Here is a 25,073-nt window from a genome sequence, read left to right on the forward strand (position 1 = left end):
AGGAAGGTGACTCTTGAGCTGTGAAGTCTCTCCACAGTGCACACACCAATCTCATTTATGTCCTTACGGATACAAGAGTTTTAAACTGCTTCATAGAAGGAAATATGTCCCAGTCAACAGAACATGCAAGTAAATGCCATTAGCATGCCCATTAGTGATCAAATTGTAGGGCAGGAGGAAAAATGAAATATGAGACATATTTGCACAGCCACAGTGTTTGAGGATAACAAAACAAGGTGCTAAACCATGAAACATGTCAAGTTCGGCTACACAGAAAAACAGCCATTGACATAAATCCTGCTTAAAAGGTCTGAAGAATTATTCCAGGTTAGCTGAGAGGATACTGAACAAAGCTCATGGGAAGGATTTCCAAAGGTGTCAGTAACATCTGTGTGTGGCTGATGTGCCCAAGAACATGAGGTGAAGGCAGAGAAACTGTTCTAGTACTGAGAGTCAGTGCTGTGCCATTAAACAGAGAGTTAGAATTTTAGAGATTGCAGAATACAAGTTCCCTGGTCACTCATCCTACCCCTGTACACAACTCAACTTCCTTGATTTGAAGCAAGGCAATTAGAAGTCTACCTATTGTTATTTTTATTTGTGTAAAGACTTCAGTCATCCCTGCGAGAGTTCAGTGCCAGTTTGGATGAAGCTCTGGTCTAGCGGGTGGTACAAAATGGTCTTTAAGGTTCTTTCCAACCCAAACCATCCTGTGATTCTGCACTGCAATACATCACATTCTGTGATTCTGCATCTGCAGACAGCTCATTGACCCTTGTGCTCTCAGACTCACAGCAGTTACCAGTGCCCTGCAAAACAAATGACTATTAAAATCCTTAATTGTTTGGAAGCAGCTGATTACAGAGAGCACACCCCTCTCTGCAGTATCTCAGCAAACAGCAGTCAGCACAGCTGCTGATGCTCTCTCATGATAGAACCCAGAAATATATTTTTTTTTCCTAAAAAATGCAAGATCAAATATACTTCTGTTGAGGCTTGAAACAGGCTGGTTTTATTGACATCTAGAATAAGCTGAGGGGCCCATGTGGAGAGGTATGTGACAGAGATAAAGAATAATTTTTGAGGGTGACAACATTTGATAATGGGCTGTAAATTAAAAAAGTCTTGATTGATCTGCATATTTGGTATTGTAGTTAAAAACTCATTAAATAGAAAATGCTGCATTTGCTTTGGGTTTATTTATCAACCAAACAAATTCTATTTGCCATTTCAGAAGTAGTATTATAATTTCAGTTGACATGAAGAGACATCCCAATATGTTTTATATGATACAGAAGAATTTCACTTTTCCTCCCCCCACAAAAGAAAAATCCACTTACCACAGGATGTCATTTCATCAGTTCCATCTCCACAGTCATCCTCCCTGTCACACAGCCATGACGTTGGAATGCACCGTCCGTTCCCACAAGAAAACTGATTAACCTGACACGTTCTTGCTGTCAAGACAAAACACTCCAAAAATACCAGGGCAATGGACTGGATCCCTTAGGTCTCTTGGTGGGTGTCTGATTTTAGAAGCTGCAGGGCTGGAGGGAATCTCCTGGTTTGCTGCACCTTTCCCCTGCTCTGAATAAACACCATTCACCTTTGATTTCAGAGAAAACTGAGCTCATCTGCAGGGCTGTGTTCCACCTCTGCTGTGTGCAATTCTTAGTGGTTTCTTCCTCATAAAAGAACATGAAATTCTAGATATAACTGCGAAGAAGAGAATTAATATGCGCTAATGCTTGAAGTAAACAAAAATCAGGGCATAAAAATGCCCACCAGTTGGAATAATAACAACCTGTATTCCGCACCATGAACAATGATCTTGTGAATTTTGTATTCACACAGGGAAATGGGAGAGCCTGTGTGTGATGTGCCTGGCCTCCCTTTTCTTAAAATCCCTGCCTTTGCAAATACTTAACTGTCATCATCCATTAAAGGAATCAATGCATGTCTTTCTCCTGAAGAAATATGGATCACTAAAAGAATTTGTGCTATGTAGCTACAGAAATTACTTTGAAAGCTGATGAATAGTAAAATGTCACTAAAAAGCTAACATAGAAAACTGTCATTATGTATAATTTTGTTTATTTAAAAATTGAACCCATAACAAAGCCAGTGATAGCAACACAGATTTTGATCCCAATTTCAAGCTTTTAGAATTCACTTGGTTGTTATTCTACACTTTAAAAGAATGGTTGATATGTCAAAATCCCCAGTAACTGAAAGATTATTTCTTTATTTATTATTTTCAAATACCATTTTCCTCTTTCTTCAGAGAAGTGGTCCAAAACAAAAAGGTTTAAAATATTTCAAAGAAGTAATTTTTTAAACATTAACTGTGTTTGCCACTGCAGGAATAAATGGAAAAACAAGAATACAAAATTTCATCCATTGCCAATGACACGAGGTTGAAAAAAATGGTCTTCAAATGAGACTCTCACCTACAAACAAACAGTTGGATATCAAAGAATACCAAGGCAGTAAGGCAACAGGGAATATTTTAATACACAATGTGTGTTGTCTTGCACTGCACTTCAGTTCACAACACCCATCATTATTGATGGCTGGTATGTTGCATATTTGAGATTTAATGCTTGTTTAGAGTGTCTGACAACGTGCACTAAACATCATTTCCACACTAGCAAAGGGCAGATTGGGAATTCCATTATTTACTACAGTGGAATCAGTACAACCCTCATCTTGCTATTTGCTTAAAAACCCACTCTCCAGTTAATAGCTCTGAAATGAAAAGAATTTGACGGCACTGAGTGGAAACTGAATAACTAATTATGCATAAACTAAATCAGCATAAAATAAAATTTACTGGTGACATGACACCCATCACAGCACATTAATAAAAAAAGTTCTAACTGCCAAAAAAGATTTGTACCTCAAAGTTTGTACCTGAGCATTGCTTTGACAGTCGTTCCATATGGAGAGATTAAGAGCTGAATAACTTTGGAAAGCACAGCCAAGCACATGGATTAAGCAAAATATAATTTGCATTCCAGCCTTAGTGGCATCAAAATCGGAATTCATTTTAAACATCAATAATCAGATTACTAGTAGGAGCCTGGCTCAATTCATTTCAAATCAGTCCTGAACCATTCAGGGAACTGAAGTTAAAGAATTTGTTTGCACAACCAAGTAGAATTTTTACCTGCACAAGTTTTATTTGATTCGTCTTCATTATTCCCACAATCATTAGCTCCATCACAAAGCCACCTCTTGGGAATACAGCGATTATTTTGGCACTTGAATTGATCATCAGGACAGCTATGATTGACTGTGGAGAAAAAAAAAGACAGGTGGGGTTTTTTTTTCACTTAAGAAAATAATCTGAGAAAAACAGCTGTTAAATCTGTGAAAAGAACACATAAAATGCTGTTCCCTAGTGATGCAATTGATGTGGTTATCCTGTATGTATGAGGACCATGACATAAAGATTGTTCAGCAAACCAGCCAATTACAAACATTGCAGTGCTTCAATCTTAAATTAAACAATATTTAGTACAGATGCCAATATGGAGATCCTCTTCTATTAGGTGATAAAAGTTAGCAGCGTTTTATAGTGTTGTTTCTTTAAGGAAACATATTCTTGATCACATTTGGGCAGTGTGATGAGATCTGCAAACTAAAGTGCATATAAACAAAGGAAAACACCAAAGGGAACAGATGCAAGCTGCTAAGTGCAGATCCAAAATACGATACCACAGTGAGCAGGGATTTGGGCAGGTCATAAAATGCTTCTAAAATGAGGCACATTACTGTCAATGGCCACATATAGATCTGCTGTTTACTCACCATGAAATTGTAGGTGTCAAAAAGTGAAATATGCAACACAATGTAAAACTAACAACAAAAAAGATCTGGTATTCAGGAGTGAACAAGGAATATCTCAAACATGTTTTTGCTGGCTGCCCTGCTCATGGAAAGGATGAAGTTGAATGCACAGAATTTATGTAGTAACTATTGGGCTGCTCTTGCAACTGTAGTAAGTGTTTATGCTCTGCTTCTTTCATGCTAATGACATCTATTATTAGCAGATTTGCTCCTCTACATCTAGACAAGAACAATAAACTGCACACGGTTTCAAATGCTGGGTTAAAAATAATCTCCAGCTATTTTTCACCTGCTCAGCCATCCACAGTCTCTTTTTTAAAGTTTAACATACATCTGGAAACAAAGGGTATTTAAAATGAAAGGATGTCTTGCAGGCTTATCCTTGACATTTCAGTAGCTTTTATCTTTGACCTTTCTGCCAATTCTTGCAATTGAAGACGGCAGAGCACGAGGGTGATGCCAATAGAACATGAACCCTGGTCTGTGTGCAGGGTGCACAGGCACAGGAAGCAGAGATTAATTATTAATCTGAGCAGAAAGGTGTTCCAAATTTCCTACTTCCAAAGTTTGCTATGTGTCTAGGAACTGGAAGCATCCAAATAATAAAATCATAAGTTGAAGACTTTTTTCTTTCTTTTTTTTTTTTTTTAATTTGACTTTAAAACTTGACATAAATATGTCTTTAAATGGTCATTAAGATTTTGTTCATATGTATTTAGCAACACCTGTGTATTCTATCCATAATTGCAAATATTTCAAACTCATAAAGAACTATTGGGGTTACTATGACAACTGCTGAGAAGAGATCAATTTTATCACACTGGCCATGTAAATTATAGATCACATTCACGTTTAAGACCAGGTTATGATTTCATTTCTATTTGTATAAATCCTCAGAGAATTAAAAGCTTTGATCAATGCACTGATCTTCCTTACACTCATTTAAATGACAATCAAGTCAAATCTGCTGAAAGATTTTCCTTCTCACTGTCTTCATTAGTTGAGCTCCTTAAATTAAGTGCAAGAAATGCTGGTTTCAAAACAAAATGAGACTAAGCACTACAATTCAGAACTAGGAAAATATCTTTAAAACTATTACTGAAATCAGCAATGGCTACTACACAGAGCTACAAAAACCATAAATGCTGTTTAAAAAAAACCAAAACACAATTAAACAAAACAAATCCAAAACTGGCCAATATACAGCCATATGGCATTACAGAGGATCACAAGGTCAGTTTGTATCAGCAGAATCAGACCCATGTCAGGCAGGCAAGATTTACCCAAGAATGAATAATCTAATCTTCACAAACACATTCTCTTAGCCTAACATGCTTCACTAAGGCCAGCAGAAATACACACACCCAGTTTTGGACATCCAACCCCTAGAACCACTTCAGAAAAGGGAAATTAAATCTAAAAACCTGTTATAATATACCAAGGAAAAACAAACAAACAAACAAAAAAAGTGCACAAGAAAACCACAACAGAAAGCAGAACAGAAAAACAAAACAAGACAAGAAACTAACAGAAGCCCAGAACAGTATAGAGTTGTTTGGCCTCAAAGAGATAAGAAAGAGAGACCATGATAAGAGTTTTCAGACACATAGAACAATACTGCAGAGCTGAAGAGTGTTCATGTCTACAACTGATTGGGAGAAATATTGCACTTTCAGAAAAGGAGATTTGGTTTAGAGAAATGATCTAAGGACAGAATTAGAAAGCATTACGACAAACAGAGTAAGGAAGAGAATTCTCAGTGCTGCAACACTAATTTTAAAGGAGATTAAATTCTTTCCAACAATGACAGGGACATAACTGGCATGTTTTCTATTATTTTTTATTTCAAGCGTGGAACTTCTCTACAGCTAAAGAATACATCTCTTATAAAACTGCAACTTTAAAAGAAATGTACATAAATTTAATACTGCAAGTGGTGCAAGGATTTGCGTTTTGGTTTTCTTGCTGGTTTGGTTTTCTTGGGGGGTTTTGGGAGGGAGGTGGTTTGTTTACTTTGTTGGTTTGATTACTTGTGGGTTTGATTTTGTTTTGTTTTGGTTTGGTTTTTTTGAGAAATTTTTTTTGAGTTTTTTTTTTTTTAAGAAATGCATTATACAGTTTCAGAAATGTTCATGGTTGGAAGGGACCTGCTAAAATCCCCTGGTGTAGTTTCCTACTTGAGCAAGACCAGACAGAGCAGGTTTCTAGGGACCATGTCCATAGAAGTTTCAAGGATCTCCAGAGACAGAAACTCCACAATCAGTTTGGGCAATCTATTCCAGTGTCTAACAGTAATAAAAAGCATTATTTTTCAGATGTTCAGATAAAATTAATGCTTTTCAGCTTGTGCCCTCTTGTCCTGCTAGTGACACCGTGAAGGAGAGCCTGGCTCCCTTTTCTCATTCCCTCCCGTTGGGTGTTATACTGTGACCCGTGCAAGAAATAGTGAAAAACAAAACAAAAACCACCAACATTTAAAGAATCAGGAATGACTATGGCACCTCCAAAGGATGACTACCAAAAACCACCAACATTTAAAGAATCAGGAATGACTATGGCACCTCCAAAGGATGACTGCTCTGGCCCTGTGCTATGCAACGAGTACACCAGTGAGATTTGAAAGGACCATCCTTACTGCACGCAGGGAAATAAGGAACAAAAGATTTACATGAAGGGCTTAAGGGTGATTGCTTTTGTTTGGCTGGCACTGCTTGGTTTGCAATCCTTGAAGGCAAGCATGGATTGAGGGCTGGAAGGGAAGTGCATACGTACAGCAGATCTCTGAGTGCTCGTCGCTGCCGTCCAGGCAGTCGTCGTCCCCGTCGCAGCGCCAGCGCTCCTGGATGCAGCGCTTGTTGCTGCACTGGAACTGCTCTGCCTTGCACAGCTGGGGCAGCTCCTCTCCCTCTTTAACTGGGGAAAACATCCAACAAACACATCTCTTTATCTGCTTGATACACCCAGAATGAGATACTGCCGCTGCATAAATGCATATTAATTCTTGTTCTCGCTCGTCAGGACATTTTTATGTAAACTCGGCACAGCTGAGGTAATTCCACCTGAAGCCTGTAGTGGCACACATATCCAACTGCATGGTTGACAGAATGAACTCTTAATAAATGGAAAAACTCTGAACAGATGGCACTCAAACTGGTTTTTAAGTTGTTTTGATCACAGTGAAAAATATCAGTTTGAAATATTGCAATACCCCATCAAAAGCAAACAGGAAATATTCTGACAGACATTGGCCAAATTCTGGTGCACATTTTGAGATAGGAAATGATTACTAAAAAGCTGATTCTTGTATCCAAGCAACAACTCAAACACCTGCATTATGCACTGGTACAGACTCTGCAGAGAAGAAAGGATAAAAATTCTGCTGGGGTATAGTTAAGTAGCAAGCTACAAGCCTATTGATAAATCCAGGCAGATGTATTTCTCAACATCAGGTTCAGAATGCTTCATGTGTAAATGCCACACATCAGTCCAGGACCCTCTGAGGAATACCAGAGTGCTTTGAGAGAGCCAGGCAGTGAAATGTGCTGGGGAAAAAGCAGGAAACCTGCCCCATTCCAATCTCAAAGTCTCTAACCTCCCTTCCTAATGCCTACATTCCATCTTACCAGTGGGGAGTCCAGTTATTTCTGCTAACAAGAAAAATAGTTTATTTTTTAATAAAAGTGATGGTTCTGCCTGGTCATTGCAGGCTCCATCATGTCATGGAATAATCCTTATACTTTAGTTCTCCCTACTAAGCTTATTGCTGGAGACTTACATAAAATGTTACAATTCACTTCAAGAAATACATCCATGAGACTTAGAGAAAACACAGAAAACTTTTACAAAGTTAGAAAAAAACCCCAGGTCTAAACATTAATAAAAAATACCTTTAGTACATGGAATGTTATTACTTTAATTGAAAATCCCAGCTTTTATCAGAACAACTTTTACCATTGTTTCTATGAAGATATATAAAGAAAAGATGAAAGACAGCAATATTTGCAGTCTGTGTCAGAACCTATTATACATAAATACATCTGCATAATGTGTTTTATGAACAATCTCATCATTAATATTTCAATGTCAGATTTCCATTTAAGATACTTGGTAGAATAATCAGAAAACTGTTAATATAAATTTAATTTAATAATTATATGGATCCACTTCTGATATTTTAAAAATATTTCAGTGAACTTTTTAAATGCTTTATCACATCAGATATGCTGAAATATTTTCCAATGCATTTTACCCTTAAATAGTGCACTTAATATTCTGTTTTCTTTGAAAAAATCTTTTGTGTTCTGCAAACTAGAATATTTATTCAAGCAATATTTCTCTATCTTATACACCCTCTAGGAGGCCACACTTTCTGGTTTTATTTGCAGTTCTGATTTGATCCCTTAACAGCAGCATCAACTCAGATATTCTGTAAGAATCTTACTCATGCAGGTTGTACTGTTTTCCTCCAAAAGCTGATTATCAGCACAGGCACAAACTCTGCCTCCAGGAATGGCCAAACAAAGAGTGCTGCAGCCTCCATTATTAACACGACAGGCATTATCACCTGGGAAAAGAAATAACAAGCAAATTTAAAACTAACAGCCATGGTAGGACTAAACAATGGGGGTTTTAGTTGCTTTGGTTTCTGGTGGGGTTTTTTTTTAACATTTTTTGTTTTGTTTGGTTTGGTTTTGTTTGGTTTTTTTTTTGTTGGTTGGTTGTTTTGGTTTTTTTTCCCCTTTTCTTCTTTTTCCTATATGAATATAAACAGATGAAGAATTTTTACAATTAGTTTCCTCTAATGTTAGGAGAACATTTTTCTCATAGTTTGGTGGGTTATAGTATTTAAATATCATTAGTTACACGTTGCAATACATAGTAATAATAATAACAATAATAATAACAACCCCCAAAAAAATCCACATCAGCTCACAGCATTTTATCTGCCTGCTTTATGAAGGGAACAAATATTGTAAAATATTTGGCACAGCTACACACACACAGTGGCATAAAGGAATCAAACAGCAGATAAAGAAATTTTCTGAAGTTAATTGACATCTGTATATGTTAAAACAATATAGCTACATAAGCGGATTAGGAAAAAAAGAAAGAGAAAACAAAATTATAAAGAGATTTATGGTAGATAGAATACAGGCAAATATCCCACTACTCTTTTCTGAACACATCTGCCTCTGCTCTGCTTTGTTTTCCTGTGTTACTGCTCCTTCCCCAAAGCTGTTCCCATGAAGACACTGACAGCTGTCAGGTGGTTTAGGCATCCACCCAGGGCTGCTGCATCCCTACCACCTCATTCCTGAGACAACCAGACTTAAATTCACTGGAACCCACATCACAATTTCTGCTGTGTCACTTTGGTCACAGCCTAATTGCTTCTCATGAGCAAAGCTCTGCTGATTTCAGGTGTTGGTGAGAAGTGATTATGATCAAGCCAGATAAAAAACTTCATATATTTGCTGAACTTTTAAATTAAAATTACATTTATTTTTTTTTAATCTTCACGTCATAGTAAAAAACCAGCTCCTCCTTTTAAAGGTGTAGAGAACATTCATCAGCTTCCTGGACTAAAATAGACTCCACATAATTCCCACTCCTCAAAGCTCCTCAATTCACTTTTCACAGAAAATATAATATTAAGTTCTCATGGAGCTATGAAGGATATTAAACTTTCCCATCAGAGTCAGTTCTGCAAATAATTTAAGATTTTGAAAACTTCTGATCTTAAGATGTACCTAAATATGTCTTACAATACTAAGCAGTGCTTAATAACCTTTTTCTATACTTCTCCTGATCCACCATACACAACATTTCTTCGAAGAAAATGTGCCAACAGTCCATTAAAACCCCACTGAACTTTCAAATATATTTGTGCAAAATGATTAATAGAGAATGATGTGAAAGGCCATTGTGGTACTTGTACTTCAGCTGGATGGGGTGTGAGTGAACTGACAAGAACACAGCTGCATAACCAGGGAAAATGGGAATTCTCTGAGAAGTCTGAGGGCTTGATCACAATTTCAGAAAGAGCTTAGATTGGACACTTAATACACATTAATACACTTAATACACATTATTAGATCCTGACTTTGAGTCTATGACCTAAACCACTAAAAAAATCAACTGTTACATCTACGCTCACCAAAACCAAAATATTAAGAACAAAACATCCAAATTGTAAGAAATACATTTGAGTCTAAATTTTGTAAAACCTCATGTAAAACAAAGCTTCAGAAAAAGTAGTCTTGAAAGTGTCTCCATCTTTACAGGGCCATCACTGTACAAATCAAAGGATGTCAGAACACAAAGGTTTAAAAAGTTCTCAGAAGCTGCAGAAATAAACAAAATATAATCTTCAAAAGTGATTCCAAAATAACGAAGCACAAGTCAAAACATTTGCAGTGATTTAATTAAAGAATGTACATGAGTTTGTCAGGTCACTAAAAGATAAGCCTACAGAAAAAAAGGACTATTTCAGCCAAATACAGAAGACACATGATGATTCTGAAGCCCAACAAAAGCTGAAAATAAATAACATCAACAATTAAATCACTAGATCAAAGTCAAATGGTCCATCTTGGAGATGAAAAGTTCCTACTGAACCTCATAATTGGGATGACAAACTCCTGCACAGTGGGTTATGTGCTAGGTAAAGTGATAAAAGAGGGGATGATGACAAGGAAAATAGAAGTACCAAGAGTTAAAGCAAAAAGATCCAAGATAAAAAGGTTTATAAAGTACAGTCTTCAACCTGAAGGTGCAATGAGACCTTCAGTCCCATTAGTCTTGCTGAAGAGACTCCAAGGCTGAAATGTCTCCCAAAACACAGTTCAAATAGGTTAAGCCTCTTTATTGAACAAGCTGTAGAACCTGTAAAGCTATCAAGTATTTGGGAAATTAAATTTCCTCAAATACAGCTCCTAACAGCTATTTTATATGGTTGCTCTTAAAATAGTCCCAAAATCTTAAAATACTTCCAAAGCTAGTATATTTTTCATATCTTGAGCACTTTTAAAACAGTTGTTGCCCTATTGATTGTGTGTGAATAAATAAGGCCAATTCCATTTTAATTAGCTAAAAAATTAGTCCAGAGCTAAACCAACAATATAATTGCACTTCAGTCATCGTTGTCAGAAAAAAAAAAAAAAAAATGGAAACCATGCACATTTGTTTAATCTTCTCATTTAAGAGATACAATGAAATTTATATTGCATTTGTACATTCTTATGAACCTAACCTCAAGTACTGTTAAATTGAGTAAGGCCACTCTAAGAATCATCCTCCACACATGAGGAGAAGTAGCCTGGTGCTCAAGCTCTTCTTTGCAATCTGAGGAGCTAAAACATTAGCTGACTTCAAAAGAGGCTACTTTAATTGCTGCAAATGCACTTGCACAAGAATTACAATAATTTCACGATTATAAGCCGCACTGAGTATAAGCTGCACTTCCGGGTGCCAGCAACATTTCATTCTTTGTCATGCATAAGCCGCACCTGATTATAAGACACACATTACAATCCAGAGTGTGATAAAAGGTATCTGTTCTATCACCATCTGTTGAGGGTGGGGGCAGTGATCCTTATCTCCGTGGGAGATATTCTGCTAATGGGCACCCATTGAAACCAGGCAGGGCATTGTTCTTTATCTTTTCACAACCCATCCTTCCTCCAGCCAGTCATTTTCTGCTCATGGCCATTGAGTTCCACTGTGGGACTGATAAAATTACTGCATCCCTTTGGAAGTTGCTCCAGCCAGGGGGAAGAGCCCAACATTTCTTACCAAGATAAAAACAGAGGTTTTGGGACACTAAGGGAGCCCCTTTCTCCACTGGACTCCAGAGGAAAACCGGATTTCTCCACATCACCACTGGAGCTCCGGAGGGAAACTGCACCTTGTACAGGAGCACTGCTCCAACTGAGCCACATCTGTCACTGCAGGAGGATGCAGCCACCATGGAACGGGACTGCTGCCAACACCCTGCCTGACGGGGTGTCAGGTTGTACTCTGACTGTGTCAGGGTTTGGAGTTTGTTTCTTTGCAGTACTGTATTTCTATTTTAATTTCCCTAGAAAAGAACTGTTATTCCTAATTCCCATATCTTTGCCTGAAAGCCCCTTGATTAAAAAATTGCAATAATTTGGAGGGAGGGGGTTTACATTCTCCATTTCAAAGAGAAGCTCCTGCCTTTCTCAGCAGACACCTGTCCTCCAAACTAAAACAGCAACTTTTTTGTTCTTTGTCCATATATAAGCTGCACCTGATTATAAGCCGCACTTGGGGTTCGGACCAAAATTTTAGTCAAAATGGTGCAGCTTATAACCAGGAAATTACTGGTTTTTGCTTGTGGAGACAGTGACAAGACCAGCAGCATCAAAGCCGCCACCTCAAAATATCGCAGCCAAAAGTTTCTGGGATATGTGCACGTAATCTTTAATATACAGCTTGTCCATAAAGTGGTTTCCTGTGGTTTTCTCTGTACAACAATTCAGCCTTGAGCCTGCTCTTTTACAAGGAAAACATGCACACACACACAAATAGTTTCTTTAAAAGAAATTTTTATACTCCTTTGGGAACAATGGCAAGATCAACCTCACTGAGCATGACAAAAAGGGAAGTTCCTAAAGGCTGCAGTTAGCTTACAAAATTCCAATTACAATTTCAAACAAAGAATATATTAACGAGCCGAATTCCCTCCCTTAAGACTTTAGCTCATTCAGCAAAACTGTCTAAGAGGCAATATTTTCTCTCTCTGATGTCAGCTTATTTAGAAACTAACAGTAACTGCATTAAATGTCCCTTTTTTCTGAAAAATAAAGGAATTTTCTAAGTAGCAGATAAAGCAGCAGTAGTATTGAAAGCAAACACTGCATCTTCTATTAGCAGACACTGCGTTCTGAAATTTGGCCACCTTGAGGGTAGATTTGGGCCCAGATTTGCCTTAAAAACACCAACCAACAAAACCCACACTGAATCCAAGAAAAAAACCCAAACAAACTATACTTTTACATGTCTTTGAATGTCAGAGAGAGCCCCTGAAAAGCAGTTGTGGTAAGAACACTGTTGCAGCAACCCTGAATTAGCACAGTGCTACACAGACCAGATTAGGTAAAGGAAAATCAGATGCTTACCATATCAGAAAAGAGAAAATTTAAACAGTAAAAAACAATCATCTTTTGAACAGTGTTTTATCTATACTAATTCCAGATGCTCATTTTTATGTTTGGTGGCAGACCAAACAAACATTCTGGTAATTAGAAGTACAGTAATTTCACGAATACAAGCCGCACCAATTTGACTAAGATTTTGCTCCTAAACCGGAAATGCGGCTAATAATCAGGAGCGGCTAATACAACCTCAGAAGTGCCTGCCAGAGTGCTGAGCCGAGCAGCTGCAAAGTCGGCATTTTGCGATTGTTACAAATCGCTACTTTGTTGCACTGCGGGTGGAGCCTGGCTCCGTGTAGGCAGAACGGGGGGCGGGGAGAGAGGCGGGAGAGCTCTCTTTCCTCCTCTGCCACAGCCCAGGGGAGAGACGGGGGGGGGGCCCGGCGCCGCCATTGCTGCAGCTCGGGGAGGAGAGGGGGGACCCGGGCCGCCCCTACCGCGGCCCGGGGAGGAGAGGGGGGACCCGGGCCGCCCCTACCGCGGCCCGGGGAGGAGAGGGGGGACCCGGGCCGCCCCTACCGCGGCCCGGGGAGGAGAGGGGGGACCCGGGCCGCCCCTACCGCGGCCCGGAGAGGAGAGGGGGGACCCGGGCCGACCCGGGCCGCCCCTACCGCGGCCCGGGGAGGGGGGGGAAGCCGGCGCCGCCATTGCTGCGGCCCGGGGAGGGGGGGGGGGAAGCCGGCGCCGCCATTGCTGCGGCCCGGGGAGGGGGGGGGAAGCCGGCGCCGCCATTGCTGCGGCCCAGGGAGGATGCGGGGGGGAAGCGCGCGCCGCCATTGCCGCGGCTCGGGGAGCCGACGGGGTGCTTTGTCCCCGCCCGCCGCCGCCGCGGCAGGAGCGGGGAAACTCCGTCCCTGCCCGCCGCCGGCGCCACGGGCGCGGGAAAGGTCCGTCCCCGCCCGCCGCCGCTGCCGTAGGAGCAGGGGAAGCTCCGTCCCTGCCTGCCACCGCAGGGCAGCGCCGACCCGGGGTGACCGAGCCCAGAGGCAGCGGCGGCCGGCCCCGAGCTGCAGCACCGTGCTGGACCACCTGGCCCCGTCAGCGGCCCCTAGCGGGCCGAGCCTGCACAGCCTTAGCTCAGCCACTAAACCCCGCCCTCCCGCGGTTCTGTTAATAATTGCACGCGGGTCCTCGCTGCGAATGACAGAGCGGCTTATATTCGTGTGCGGCTTATCTATGGACAAAAACCAAAATATTTGCCAACACCCAGAGATGCGGCTTATAGTCAGTGCGGCTTGTATTCGTGAATTTACTGTATGTTAAAAAAAGTGAGCAAATACTCAACAACTCATAGGCACACTGCATGCAGTAAATAGAATGCAAAGTTTCCTTCAGTAAAACACATTTTTAACTTTACCTATAGAGTAGCAATTGCATTTTCTAAATCCCATCCATGCAAACCTATGGGTTTTATCTCATTTCTCTACTGATACAAGTAGCAACAACTATGGATTTTTCCTCTACTCTCAAAGAACTACTTTTATTCTGTGCAGCATACAGTGTTGACTGTAGACCAAGAAGGGGCAGCAAATAAAAAAAAAAACCACAGGCAGGATCTATGATCTCATTTAAGAGAAGGTAAATGTAATCATATATTTTCTACCTCTGAGCCAATGAAGATATGTTACCCTCTGTAATTGATACTTGCACAGCATCTCTGGGTCACACAAGGAAAAAGGGCAATAAAGGCAGTGTGAATGTATAGAAGGAATTCAGACAGGAATAATGCTGTGATTCACATTTCAGAATTTATGAGAGAATCAATTTCTACTCTGGAGAGTAACTCTCTTATGCCATAACACATATTTGTTTTTCTATGTTTGTTCATCCAGTCACCTCAAAATACTTGGAGGCTCTAAGGGAGAATGTCCTTTTGTAACAGACCTCTGGAGAAAATGTGTAAGTACCTTGCTGTTTGCGTGGGTCATAAATCTGGAGCCCAAATAAAGGTGGCCTCTCACTTCTCAGCAGTGTCACATTCCTTGTTACCAGATCCAACTGGAAAATTGACCCATTCATGTAATCTGTCCAGTAGATGTAATTTCCATGATGTGACAGTCCAAAAGGATGATTCAAATCTTTTCCATTATAGACTACCTGCAATTAATTAGTGGTAGGTGAGCATCAGCAAGGTAAAAGGATCTTTAGTTTTTCAGAGAAGGTAAAACAGGAAATAGGACAACTGAGATACTGTTCCAAACATAACAACCTATTGCAATAAAATTAAATAAAGAGTGCAAAGCCCTTCTGTGCAGCAGAACCAATATCAAACTTAAGAAAAACCTTAACATAAATTCACTTTAAGTGGCCTCCATCAGAGAGCACACAGAGTGCCCAGGGAAGCACTGCAGACTCTAACCCTGGGAGGATTTGAAAGACAAAGAAGTGGGGTTTAGGGTCATGGTTAGTGCTGAACTCAGCAGTGCTGGGTTAAAGGCTGGACTTTAAGATCTTAAGGGCTCTCTCAGCATAAGCAATTATATCATCCTGTGATTCTATCCCAGCAGATTCAGTTTGGAGTCATTGGTTTCCTTCCCCTGGTTGGGATCCTTGCTCGAACCAAGAATTTTTTTTCTACCTTGCCCCTATGGAGAAGGAAGCAGCTCCTCACATGCCCTTCCTTGTTTGTTTCTAGACACAAACCCAAGAGAACACAGAGATAAAGATAACTACAATCCTTTGAGGTGGTTGACAAACATCATCTCCCTTTGCCCTTCAAATTTTCTCCTTGGAATTGGAATTCTCACAGTCAAAGCTCCTCATCTCTGAACTGCTTTTGATTGAAGTTCATCAATCACTCAATCTGACAGCTATTGGTGGAATTAAGGACCTCCCTATGCCCCAAAATCTTTACTGTATTAAAGATTTATAGGTGTGACTGATCCAGTTAAATTTTGACCAAAATATCCTGTAGTTAAATCCAAATTATTATGGATCAAAAGCAAGTATCTTATAGTTATTTTCAGCTACATGAATTCAAGTAATTATGCATTTTTTGTTATATCTCAGGATTATAGAAAAAAAAAAAAAAAAGAAAAAAAAAAGCCATTCTGTGACACACTTCAAAATAAAACCTACAAAGACATGTGCTTCTTATTATTCACCATTCACTAATTATATGATGCAGATGGTAAAACTTGCCCAAATTATCAGACTTCAGTCTCAGCTTTAACCATTTTCAAAGTGTCTTATTCTGTGGTTGTTGCTTCTACAAACCTCCACAGAATGTCTGGACAGATCTGTATCCAGCTAGTACAGGCATTAGTAACACCTAAAGCAATCTCTCTCCGTCTTTGAAAGCATCTTTTGAGTGCTGTCCTTAATATTACCATAAATGCTCAAAAGAGACCCAGTGATTTATAAAAACCAGCTCAGCCAGAAAAGTTCAAGGAAAGTTGAAGGAAAAGGCTTTGCTCTCTGGCAAAGCCAAAACAAATGGATTTCTCTACCAAAAAGCTCTTTGCAACCTCATGGCTCAATCAAAATATAACCCATTGCCACATGAAAAAAATACATTAAAAAAAATAAAATAAGAATCAGGTTTGGTTTCTCTTAGGACAGAGGACCACCCTAAGGTGTGTTTCAGTCTCTCCCTCAAGACTGCCACCATCGCTCCAGCAGAGGCGACACCAGACACACCACAGGATCCTGTAGACCTTAAAAACCTCGGGAAGCATTTTTAACATAACACAGTAAAATCCAGAGACAGAACATGCCTGTGGCAAAGCAGCAGCATTTCTCTTTTACCTTTCTGTCAGTCCCATTCAAATAGATCCTTTCAATGTGATCATAATAGGCATCACACCAGTAGAGCACATTGGCACGGTAGTCCAGAGTTAAACCGTTTGGCCAGAGCATCTTTGATGTGACAAAAACCTGCCGGCTGTAGCCGTCCATCCAGGCCTTCTCAATCCTCCCCACGCTGGCATCTATTTCATCTTCCTCCCAGTCTGTCCAATACATCCATCTAGGGAATTAACAGAAATGAGCATTCAGATCCCATTTTAATCAGGGGAATTGTACTGAAGGCTTTTAGTGGCAGCTCGTCCAAACCTGGGCAATTTTGACTTTTGCATGTTTGTCTCCATTGCTGTTTCTGCAGCTCTATTTACTGTCCCTGACCACTGGATGCTGCTGAAGTGACACTTATGCTGTTTTGCACATATTGTGATAAATTACATGAATATCAGAGAACCAATAGGCAAGAAAAGTGGAAGAATTAGGATCTAATTTATTCCCACCAGAATTATGAGGTTTCTTTGTTGTTTCTTTTTTAGACCATCACTTGTGCTTACTTTGTCACAAACTTCATATATTTAAAGTGAGTTGATTCTGTCCAGGTCTAATTTACCTTTATGATGTAAATCTTTTTATTATAGCTAATTCTATCAAAGAAGTTGCAGCACAATAATTATTTGCACTCTGGTTTCAGAGCTGAAGGGTAACCTTGACTTACTGTGAACTTCAGGTCCTACATGAAAGCAGCTAAATCACTCAGAAAATTGTTAGGAGTACTTTGTCTGTCACAAAAATGTTTAGAAACAGTTACTGTGAAAATCAGTTGAAAAAAAAACAGTAGGCAATTTTAGCATAGTTTTATGGCTTATAGTGCAGAAGTATATATTTAGGGTAAAAAAACCAACAAAAACAAAGAAACTAAACCAAACAAACCCACAAAGTCTGAAAGACACCAGTATTACTTTGTAAAAGTTGAAAAAAAAATCTACTAAGTCCTCTAAAAGTACTGGTTCAGAGGAATTCTATGAGCCATTCTCTACTGGACACTACAGAATAAACCTTTCCTTATTGAATTATTCTGAATATCATATTCTATTTCAGAATTTTCCCTTGAAAACTGTGATTTCAACCATCTAAAACATGCAACTTGAACTTGTACAAAAGCAGTGGGCAGCAAATATGCTAAGAAACACCACTTTTCTTATTATTTTTTAACCTGTTTTTTCCCTAAGAAAAATCAGTTAATGGGAAGAAATACTCAGAAACCTGTAAGCACTCTATGAATCATCTCAGATTGTATCACATACAGTCAGATCATTTCATAAATGAAAACATTTGCCAGACAGCAGATGTTAACTTTTAGTCAAACCTACTACTTCAATTAATAAACATTAAAGAGAACAAAACCATCATGTCAATCTTAAATCCTATTAAAGTTATCACAATTTAATTGCTATTGATGTACCTCACTTTTTTTTTTTCACCAGATTTAAGTTTCTGAAATAACTTCTGTGATCCTAATCCATTAACCATTTAATTGGTCTGTACTTTGAAGAATAAAGTCCTGGAATTTAAGTACTGAATTTATAAAGGAATGATACACTGAAGTAAAAACTTATTTTATTATCACACCTGTGTAAATTATGTCAAATCTACTGGTCAAAAATATTTATTCAAATGCAATTTTATGTATAAGCATAATTTCATATTTATGAGAAACTGAAAAAAAAAGAAAAAAATTGCATTGCACATTTGCAGATATGCAAATGCAGCTTTTTTGTTTATTTTTCATTTCTTTAAAATTGCCCACTGAAGGTTGCTTTGTGTTCTTGTAATGTTTTTGTAATGTTTGTGCAAAGAACATCAATCCATTTTTGATCCCCAAGCCTTACACACTCCATTGCATGTTTGACTCCAAGAGCACTTGGTTTAATCACAGAATTATAAACCTTGCACATGCCCTGAGGCTCAGGCAGACACAGGTCAACATGGCACTTATTTTATTGGGAAACAAAATATGTTTTACACATATTTACATGACTTCTCAACAGCAATTACTGAGCTTTTCCCCATTAACTTTTTGTCTGTCCTTTTTCCAGTTATCCTGCCATAAGCTAAAACCTACTCACAGTGACAGGCGCTTGTGTCAGTGCTTTAATTGTATCTCAAAATGCAGTTAATGCTCCAACACCAGTTAAATCAAGACTCAAATTTTGGAAACACAATTAAAAAGCCATAATAAATGCTATCCCTCAGGAAGAGCTTCCATGAGAAGTATAATCATGAAGGACACGCTATTTTATTAGAGAAGTGTTTCATATAATGGCCCTTTTCAGGCAATACATCTTCATACACTGTTTCCTGTGCCATGCATTTACTGAGCTGGAAAATTTAACAAAGTAATTGCAGGTGTGGTTATGGTTCGTGGTCTGATTTTATATCCTCACTATCTGACCTTAATGAATTGCAGACTTTCCACAGCCACTTCCACTCCTCAAAGGACAGCCTCAAAAGGGGAAACTTGAGAGTGTAAATATTTTCTATTATAGGAAAATAGCAATCAATCCAGCCACACTGAAACTACCTAGCTACATTATTCTCCAGTGGCAATTCCCTGAACAAACCTAACAGTGATTTTTTTTTAAGTAAGCCACCATTATACCTTGGTAATATAATGTGTTGGGGGTTTTGGGGGGTTTTTTATTATGCAGCCTAGAAAAATTAGTTTAAGCTAATAAGTATGAAAAGTAACCTGTCTCAGTTTTGTAAACCAATGTGCACAATGATATGGTCCAGAAATTGAGAATACAGAGAGAGAAAACAGGAGAGAATCTTAAAATTTGCTTGATATTAAAAATTAATATAGGACTTATACCCTCAATTTGTTTGAGAAAAAGGTGAGTCACATTCAGATTAGCAGGACAGACACTCAACAGTGACAGGCATACCAATTCATCTGAAGGCTGTGCAGGAATTACAGATATCACTGACTCCTGAAGGATCACAGACTGCTTCATGACTCTACAAACCTCATCCTGAACAAATTCAGTCCCATATTTATGTTACAATCATTAAAGAAAAATCAGTTTGCTTCATACCCATTGACAGGATCCACAACAATTCCTCTAGGGTGGGACATGTCCCCCTCCAACAGAGTTTTCCTGCTCTGAGCAGCTTTTTCCAGTCTGGCAACAGCAATTGTTTTCCTGTGGCCATCATTGGTCCAGTACAGATTATTTCCAATCCAGTCCACTGCTATGCCTTCCACATTATCAAGATCTGTTGAGACAGAGAGAACAGTAGTAAGAGATTAATATTATTTATCTTCTAGATTTACTCATGTTCACTATTTATTATATATGATATCCATGTCATATTTTTTCAATTGCTTTTTTTCCCTTATCTACTGAAGATAAGAACATATTTTTATAATAATAAGTTCATTTTTTTAAGGAAAATATTTTGCTGATTTTTTGCTTCTTTGGGAGTCAAATGAGTCCAAATGTGGGCTGTATTGGTATCAGCAGCAAAACTGTTAGATTTGAATGTTGGATACCTCCTAAAATTTACAAGAGTTTAACTCCACGTCTATTCTGCTTCACACAATGCTGTCTCTGAGCTACCTTGCCTTCTGCAGGAATTTTAGGGCAAATGTGATTCTAAACTAAATACAATCTAAGCCAAAAAACCCTCACAGTAACTAGACACTAAATACATCAGAAAGGTTCATTTTGTTTTGTTTGTTTTTAGAGGAGAATTCCTCAGCATGAATATATATCTACAGAGATATTTTTCATTGTTTTTGTGGAGTTCTAATTGCAAATTCACTTTCATTTCACTATCTAAAGGCTTTAAATACATTAATTACTTTGCAAATGGGTTTCACATCAAGTTTTCACAGGAAGAAAACAATGGTCAAAAAATTCTGCCATTGTTGTCTCATTTTGACTACAGTAACTCAGTCTTTCTGCAGTAAAGCCCTTTCAGTATAAAAGGGATGAGGCAAAAAAAATACCCTTGTGATCATTCTTCACTTGCTAATTGAAAAGTTAACATTTGTAATTCTGGAATTTCCACCAGAATTTTATTACCAACACTTATACGAGAGCTCCAGACACATTGAACGTAGCGGTGAGTTTTTTAAAAACAGTTCTAGAGGCAGCAGTTTGCCACACTGGTTTTCAGTGTGGAACAGATAACAGGCACAACATGTAAATTGGTACAGAATGGCCAAGCTCATCAATATCATGTGTAATAACTAGTGCCTAAAATGCTAGATTAACACAAAACCAGGTGGGAAAAGAATTCTTGTACATATCAACCATGTAAACAGTTTCCAAAGAGCTTTACAGACTTTGCCCTTGTTTAAGTAACAGATTGAACATCTTGACTAAAATTTACAAGTAAATATTGTAAGACTTTTAGACCCACAACAACCCCTCCAAAAAAAAAATATTAGGGGTACAAAGATAAGTAAAAGCACTGAGCTTGTGTTCATGTTACATTGACTGAACAGTATTTAGATCAATTTTAAAATGTCTGGGTTTTTTTCCCAATTTTTAATGTAAAAGACTGATTTTACATGCAAGCTTGAAAGGTTAATTGTAATTTTTGTTGCTGGTGGAAGTACAGTACCACTGCAGCTGTGCCACCAGCTCTAAGCTGGGCTGTGCTGGGGGCTGTCAAATTGTTATCAACACTACCCAGCAGTTCGCTGCCCAAAGTGAAGAAACAAAAATCACAGCTGAAACTATCTGGGAAATCAAACTCCAGCAGAGTGAGGTGCTCAGTGATCTCAATTCCCAGCCACCAGCTGGAGGATCAGGCTCTCATGTAGGCAAACTGTAATTATCCGAGTTGCAATGCTGTCTGAACAAGCCTATACATTCGCAAAAAAAAAAATGATAGTCACCAAAAAAAGGCAACTTCTAATCTGAGAAGTGGCACCTACCACAGCTAGAAGCCCTTAGCAGCACACTGTTCAGAGCAAATATCAAACCACCTCCTGACACACCTGATTTTCTGGAGTAGCTTTCCACCAAGGAACGATTTAATCTGTCCCTGCTGAGTTTGTGAGAGTTGACAAGAATAAAAGCTGAGGTGTTATGGCTGGAGGCCATATTAATTTTTTATATCATGAAAAATACATTAACAAATGTTCTTTAAATATACTTTAAAGTTATGAAACTACATCAAGTTAGAACTAACAATGTAAGCTCCTGGGGAAAAAAAGGAAAGGGAGAATGACAGTGACATAGTTTTGGTCTTTGCAAATAGTAGCATCACCAATAATAAATCATCAGGCAATCCACAGCTCTTTTGGTATTGCATTAATATTTTTGCTATGTTGTACTTATAAAGAGTAGACACTGCACTTGAACATTATTTACAGCAATATCACCAATTTTCTGGTTTGTAATACAAAGTTTATTTATGCTTGAGTAGACCAATCCCAACGTGTCTGCCCCTGACCTGTTTGACACCTTTCAGCTCCTTGCTGCTCCTTTATAATGTTTTAATTTACATATTTCTCTACTCCAAATCTGAATGACTTCATTGTTAAATTAAATGCACAGTTAGCAAAGGAAAGTCAGCAATGGAAGATGTGAGATGTACATTATCCATTCCCATACTGGCAGTGAAATGAAGAATTACCAGACTGACAGCTGAGCATTTATTATTTTCTGAGACAAATGCCCTTTATTAACCATTCACCAGAGCAGGGTAAAGAGCCTGTCACTATTCCTTGCAACTGCTGCTGAAGGGATCTTTATGCAGACTCTGAGGAGAGACCTTACACTAAAAGAGCATCATATCACTGCACAGAGGAGATGGCTCTTCAGAATGTGGATTAAAACATGCATTATGAATGACAGGGAATGAACATCCCCCTGCTAAAACAATGGTATTTGAGTTACTTTCACTGTCCTGAGCTTCCATTCACAAGTAAAGATATTAAGCTCTCTGAAGGATAAGATGAATATTTATGCTTCTTCTTAGATTGAGGACCAGAAAATAATTACTGTAGAATGAATTTCAGCTGAGGCAGTTGCTACCTCCTGCTGAAGCAGTATTTCAGAGAAGGAAAACAAAATACCAAATGACAAACTGGGAGCTTTTTTCACTCCAACAACATTTGGTATGATGAGATATGATTCTAGACCAGGGAGATTCAGTGTAGTGGGAAATGTGGAAACTAAAGACTTGCTGGCATTTTCTCTCATTGCTATAATAAATGTTACAAGCATCTTAATTAAGGTTCTAATAAATGTTTAGGTCTAACTGTTGCTTCCACATGCACAATGGAAAATGCACCAGCAAAGACAATGCCTTTTTCCTAATGAGTTTTCAAGCACTACAGACAGTCTCATTCTGCCAAACTACTTGAACAAGCTCCAGAATCCACAGTGTGAAGCAGGCTGAAGTGAAGAAGTCTTATAAAGTCTGCAAGGATTTGGGATGGCTCAACAAATACCCAGGTGCTAGAAGGACACAGTGGAGACGTAGGAATTACTCATCAGTGGATATAAGCTTAAATGGAGAAAGTAAGAATTCATAACAGAGTGACTTAACCAAACTTTACATTTCTGCCGTCAGGAAAAAAAAAAAAGGCAACCAAACAGGAAGCTGTAAAAAGTATCTCCAAATCGATCCAAGGTCAGATTTGTGTCTGTTTTCCACAGTGGATCCAAAAAAACTCTTTAAATTTTCTGCAAATGTCAGTTTAACTTCTCGGTAGTGAGCATCCCTGAATGTCACCATCACTGAGCGTCACCTACCGTCTTTGAGGATTGTTTCTCGCTCTGTGCCATCAATTTTCTGTCGTCCAATTAGGAAACTGGTGGTATCAGCAAAATAAATGTAATTGGTTTCAGCATGGAAGTCCAGAGCACGAGGATTGACCAGGTTCTCTATGGGGATCATGTACTCATCAGATATTTTGGTATTCAGGTCCATTCCCCGGATTATTCCTGGCCGTCCCTTCCCATAAAAAAGAAACAATTCATTCTTTGGTCCTGCAAAGGAAAGATTACAAACATAAACAACTGATGCAGCCTAATCTTCTTCACAATGCATAATGTTTCTGTTTAATTAACTGGCATAATTAGTGGGGAGCAGGAGCCTTATTCAATACCAAAAATTAAACTTTCATATATTCTGAAGGTATCTAGATTTAAAAAAAAAAAAAAAATCTAGCCAATTACACTACCTTATTCAAAATACAACAAAATACAAGTTATTTCAGTGAGCTGCTTACATCTAATTATTTTTTCAGTGTAAAAGCTTACACTGAAAAAGCAGTTGTAAATCACACAATAACTTTACATCTGCTGTGAAGTGGACATATATAGCTCTGTAGACATTTAATTTTACAATTCATTGGGATCTATCAAGGGAATATAGATCATGACTGAAGTAATCTTAAAATCTAAAAATACCATGAACCCCAGCCTATACAAAACAATTTTTTTCCTATCTTAAGTTTCTCAGCATCAAAAGATTAAAAAAAATAAATTTCTTTCAGGTTGAAAGGAATACAACAAATCAACATACTCTGTTCTTTCCAACTGAAGTAGAAAACATGGATATCAATAGTTTATATTTCTAAGACTTTTTCAATTTAAATAAGTAAGTTGATTACAAATAATTGAAGCTTAGCAAAGTGATTTTCTTTCCTTAAAGATACTTATAGCTATCCTTAGAGGCTTAATACTATCAATATACCTCTTAAGATTCTCTATATACTTCTCCTGCTGCCTCTCAGGGTTTTTTGATAGAATTGTCAGTGAAAACTGCATCAGGTTTGACTGAGGTCAAATAAATCCATCTACCAGCATTCATCAGAGTATCTAACTGGATGTCTTTAATCTGAACTAAATCAACACTGTTTGACTGAAGAAACAGGCAAAATTCTGGCATTCCCCAAAACTCCTCTTGGCTGTAGGTGACCAACAGATTGTGTACCTGTAGTGTTAGGTTAACCACAGCTGCACAAACCACATTTGCTTTCACTAAGTATTCTGAGAAAAACCTTGTTCACATGAATCTTCTGCTTTCGTGCTCTAAGTTGATTGTATGGGTGGAAATTGGATGTGACAAACTATTAAGCAGCATTCCAGTACCTGTGTGCTGTGAAAATTCATGGCATATAAATAAAGAGTGAGGTTGGTACTCATTTTACATTTTACTCATTTTATTCATTTTACTCATTTTACTCAACTTTACATTACTGATTAATGTAAAACTTGTGATAATTTTCAGTATTTTTGAGCATCCCAGGTTTAAATTGTTAGTCCTGTGAAC

The 25,073-nt window shown here is 38.4% G+C and overlaps 1 protein-coding gene across 1 annotated transcript in view; it reads right to left on the minus strand.

Annotated features, from left to right (window-relative positions):
* The window catches only part of LRP1B (LDL receptor related protein 1B), a 470,895-nt gene that overhangs the window by 198,655 nt on the left and 247,167 nt on the right, over positions 1 to 25,073 (minus strand). The window contains exons 10-17 of the mRNA XM_042779456.1: positions 23,549 to 23,785; positions 19,868 to 20,048; positions 16,779 to 16,998; positions 14,939 to 15,128; positions 8,294 to 8,416; positions 6,625 to 6,765; positions 3,170 to 3,295; positions 1,341 to 1,457 (exon numbers count right to left, since the gene is read on the minus strand). Coding sequence (XP_042635390.1) covers positions 1,341 to 1,457; positions 3,170 to 3,295; positions 6,625 to 6,765; positions 8,294 to 8,416; positions 14,939 to 15,128; positions 16,779 to 16,998; positions 19,868 to 20,048; positions 23,549 to 23,785 — 1,335 coding nt within the window. The remainder of the gene's footprint in view (positions 1 to 1,340; positions 1,458 to 3,169; positions 3,296 to 6,624; positions 6,766 to 8,293; positions 8,417 to 14,938; positions 15,129 to 16,778; positions 16,999 to 19,867; positions 20,049 to 23,548; positions 23,786 to 25,073) is intronic.

Source organism: Catharus ustulatus, chromosome 7, assembly GCF_009819885.2.
Source record: "Catharus ustulatus isolate bCatUst1 chromosome 7, bCatUst1.pri.v2, whole genome shotgun sequence".
Classification (NCBI taxonomy): Eukaryota; Metazoa; Chordata; class Aves; order Passeriformes; family Turdidae; genus Catharus; species Catharus ustulatus.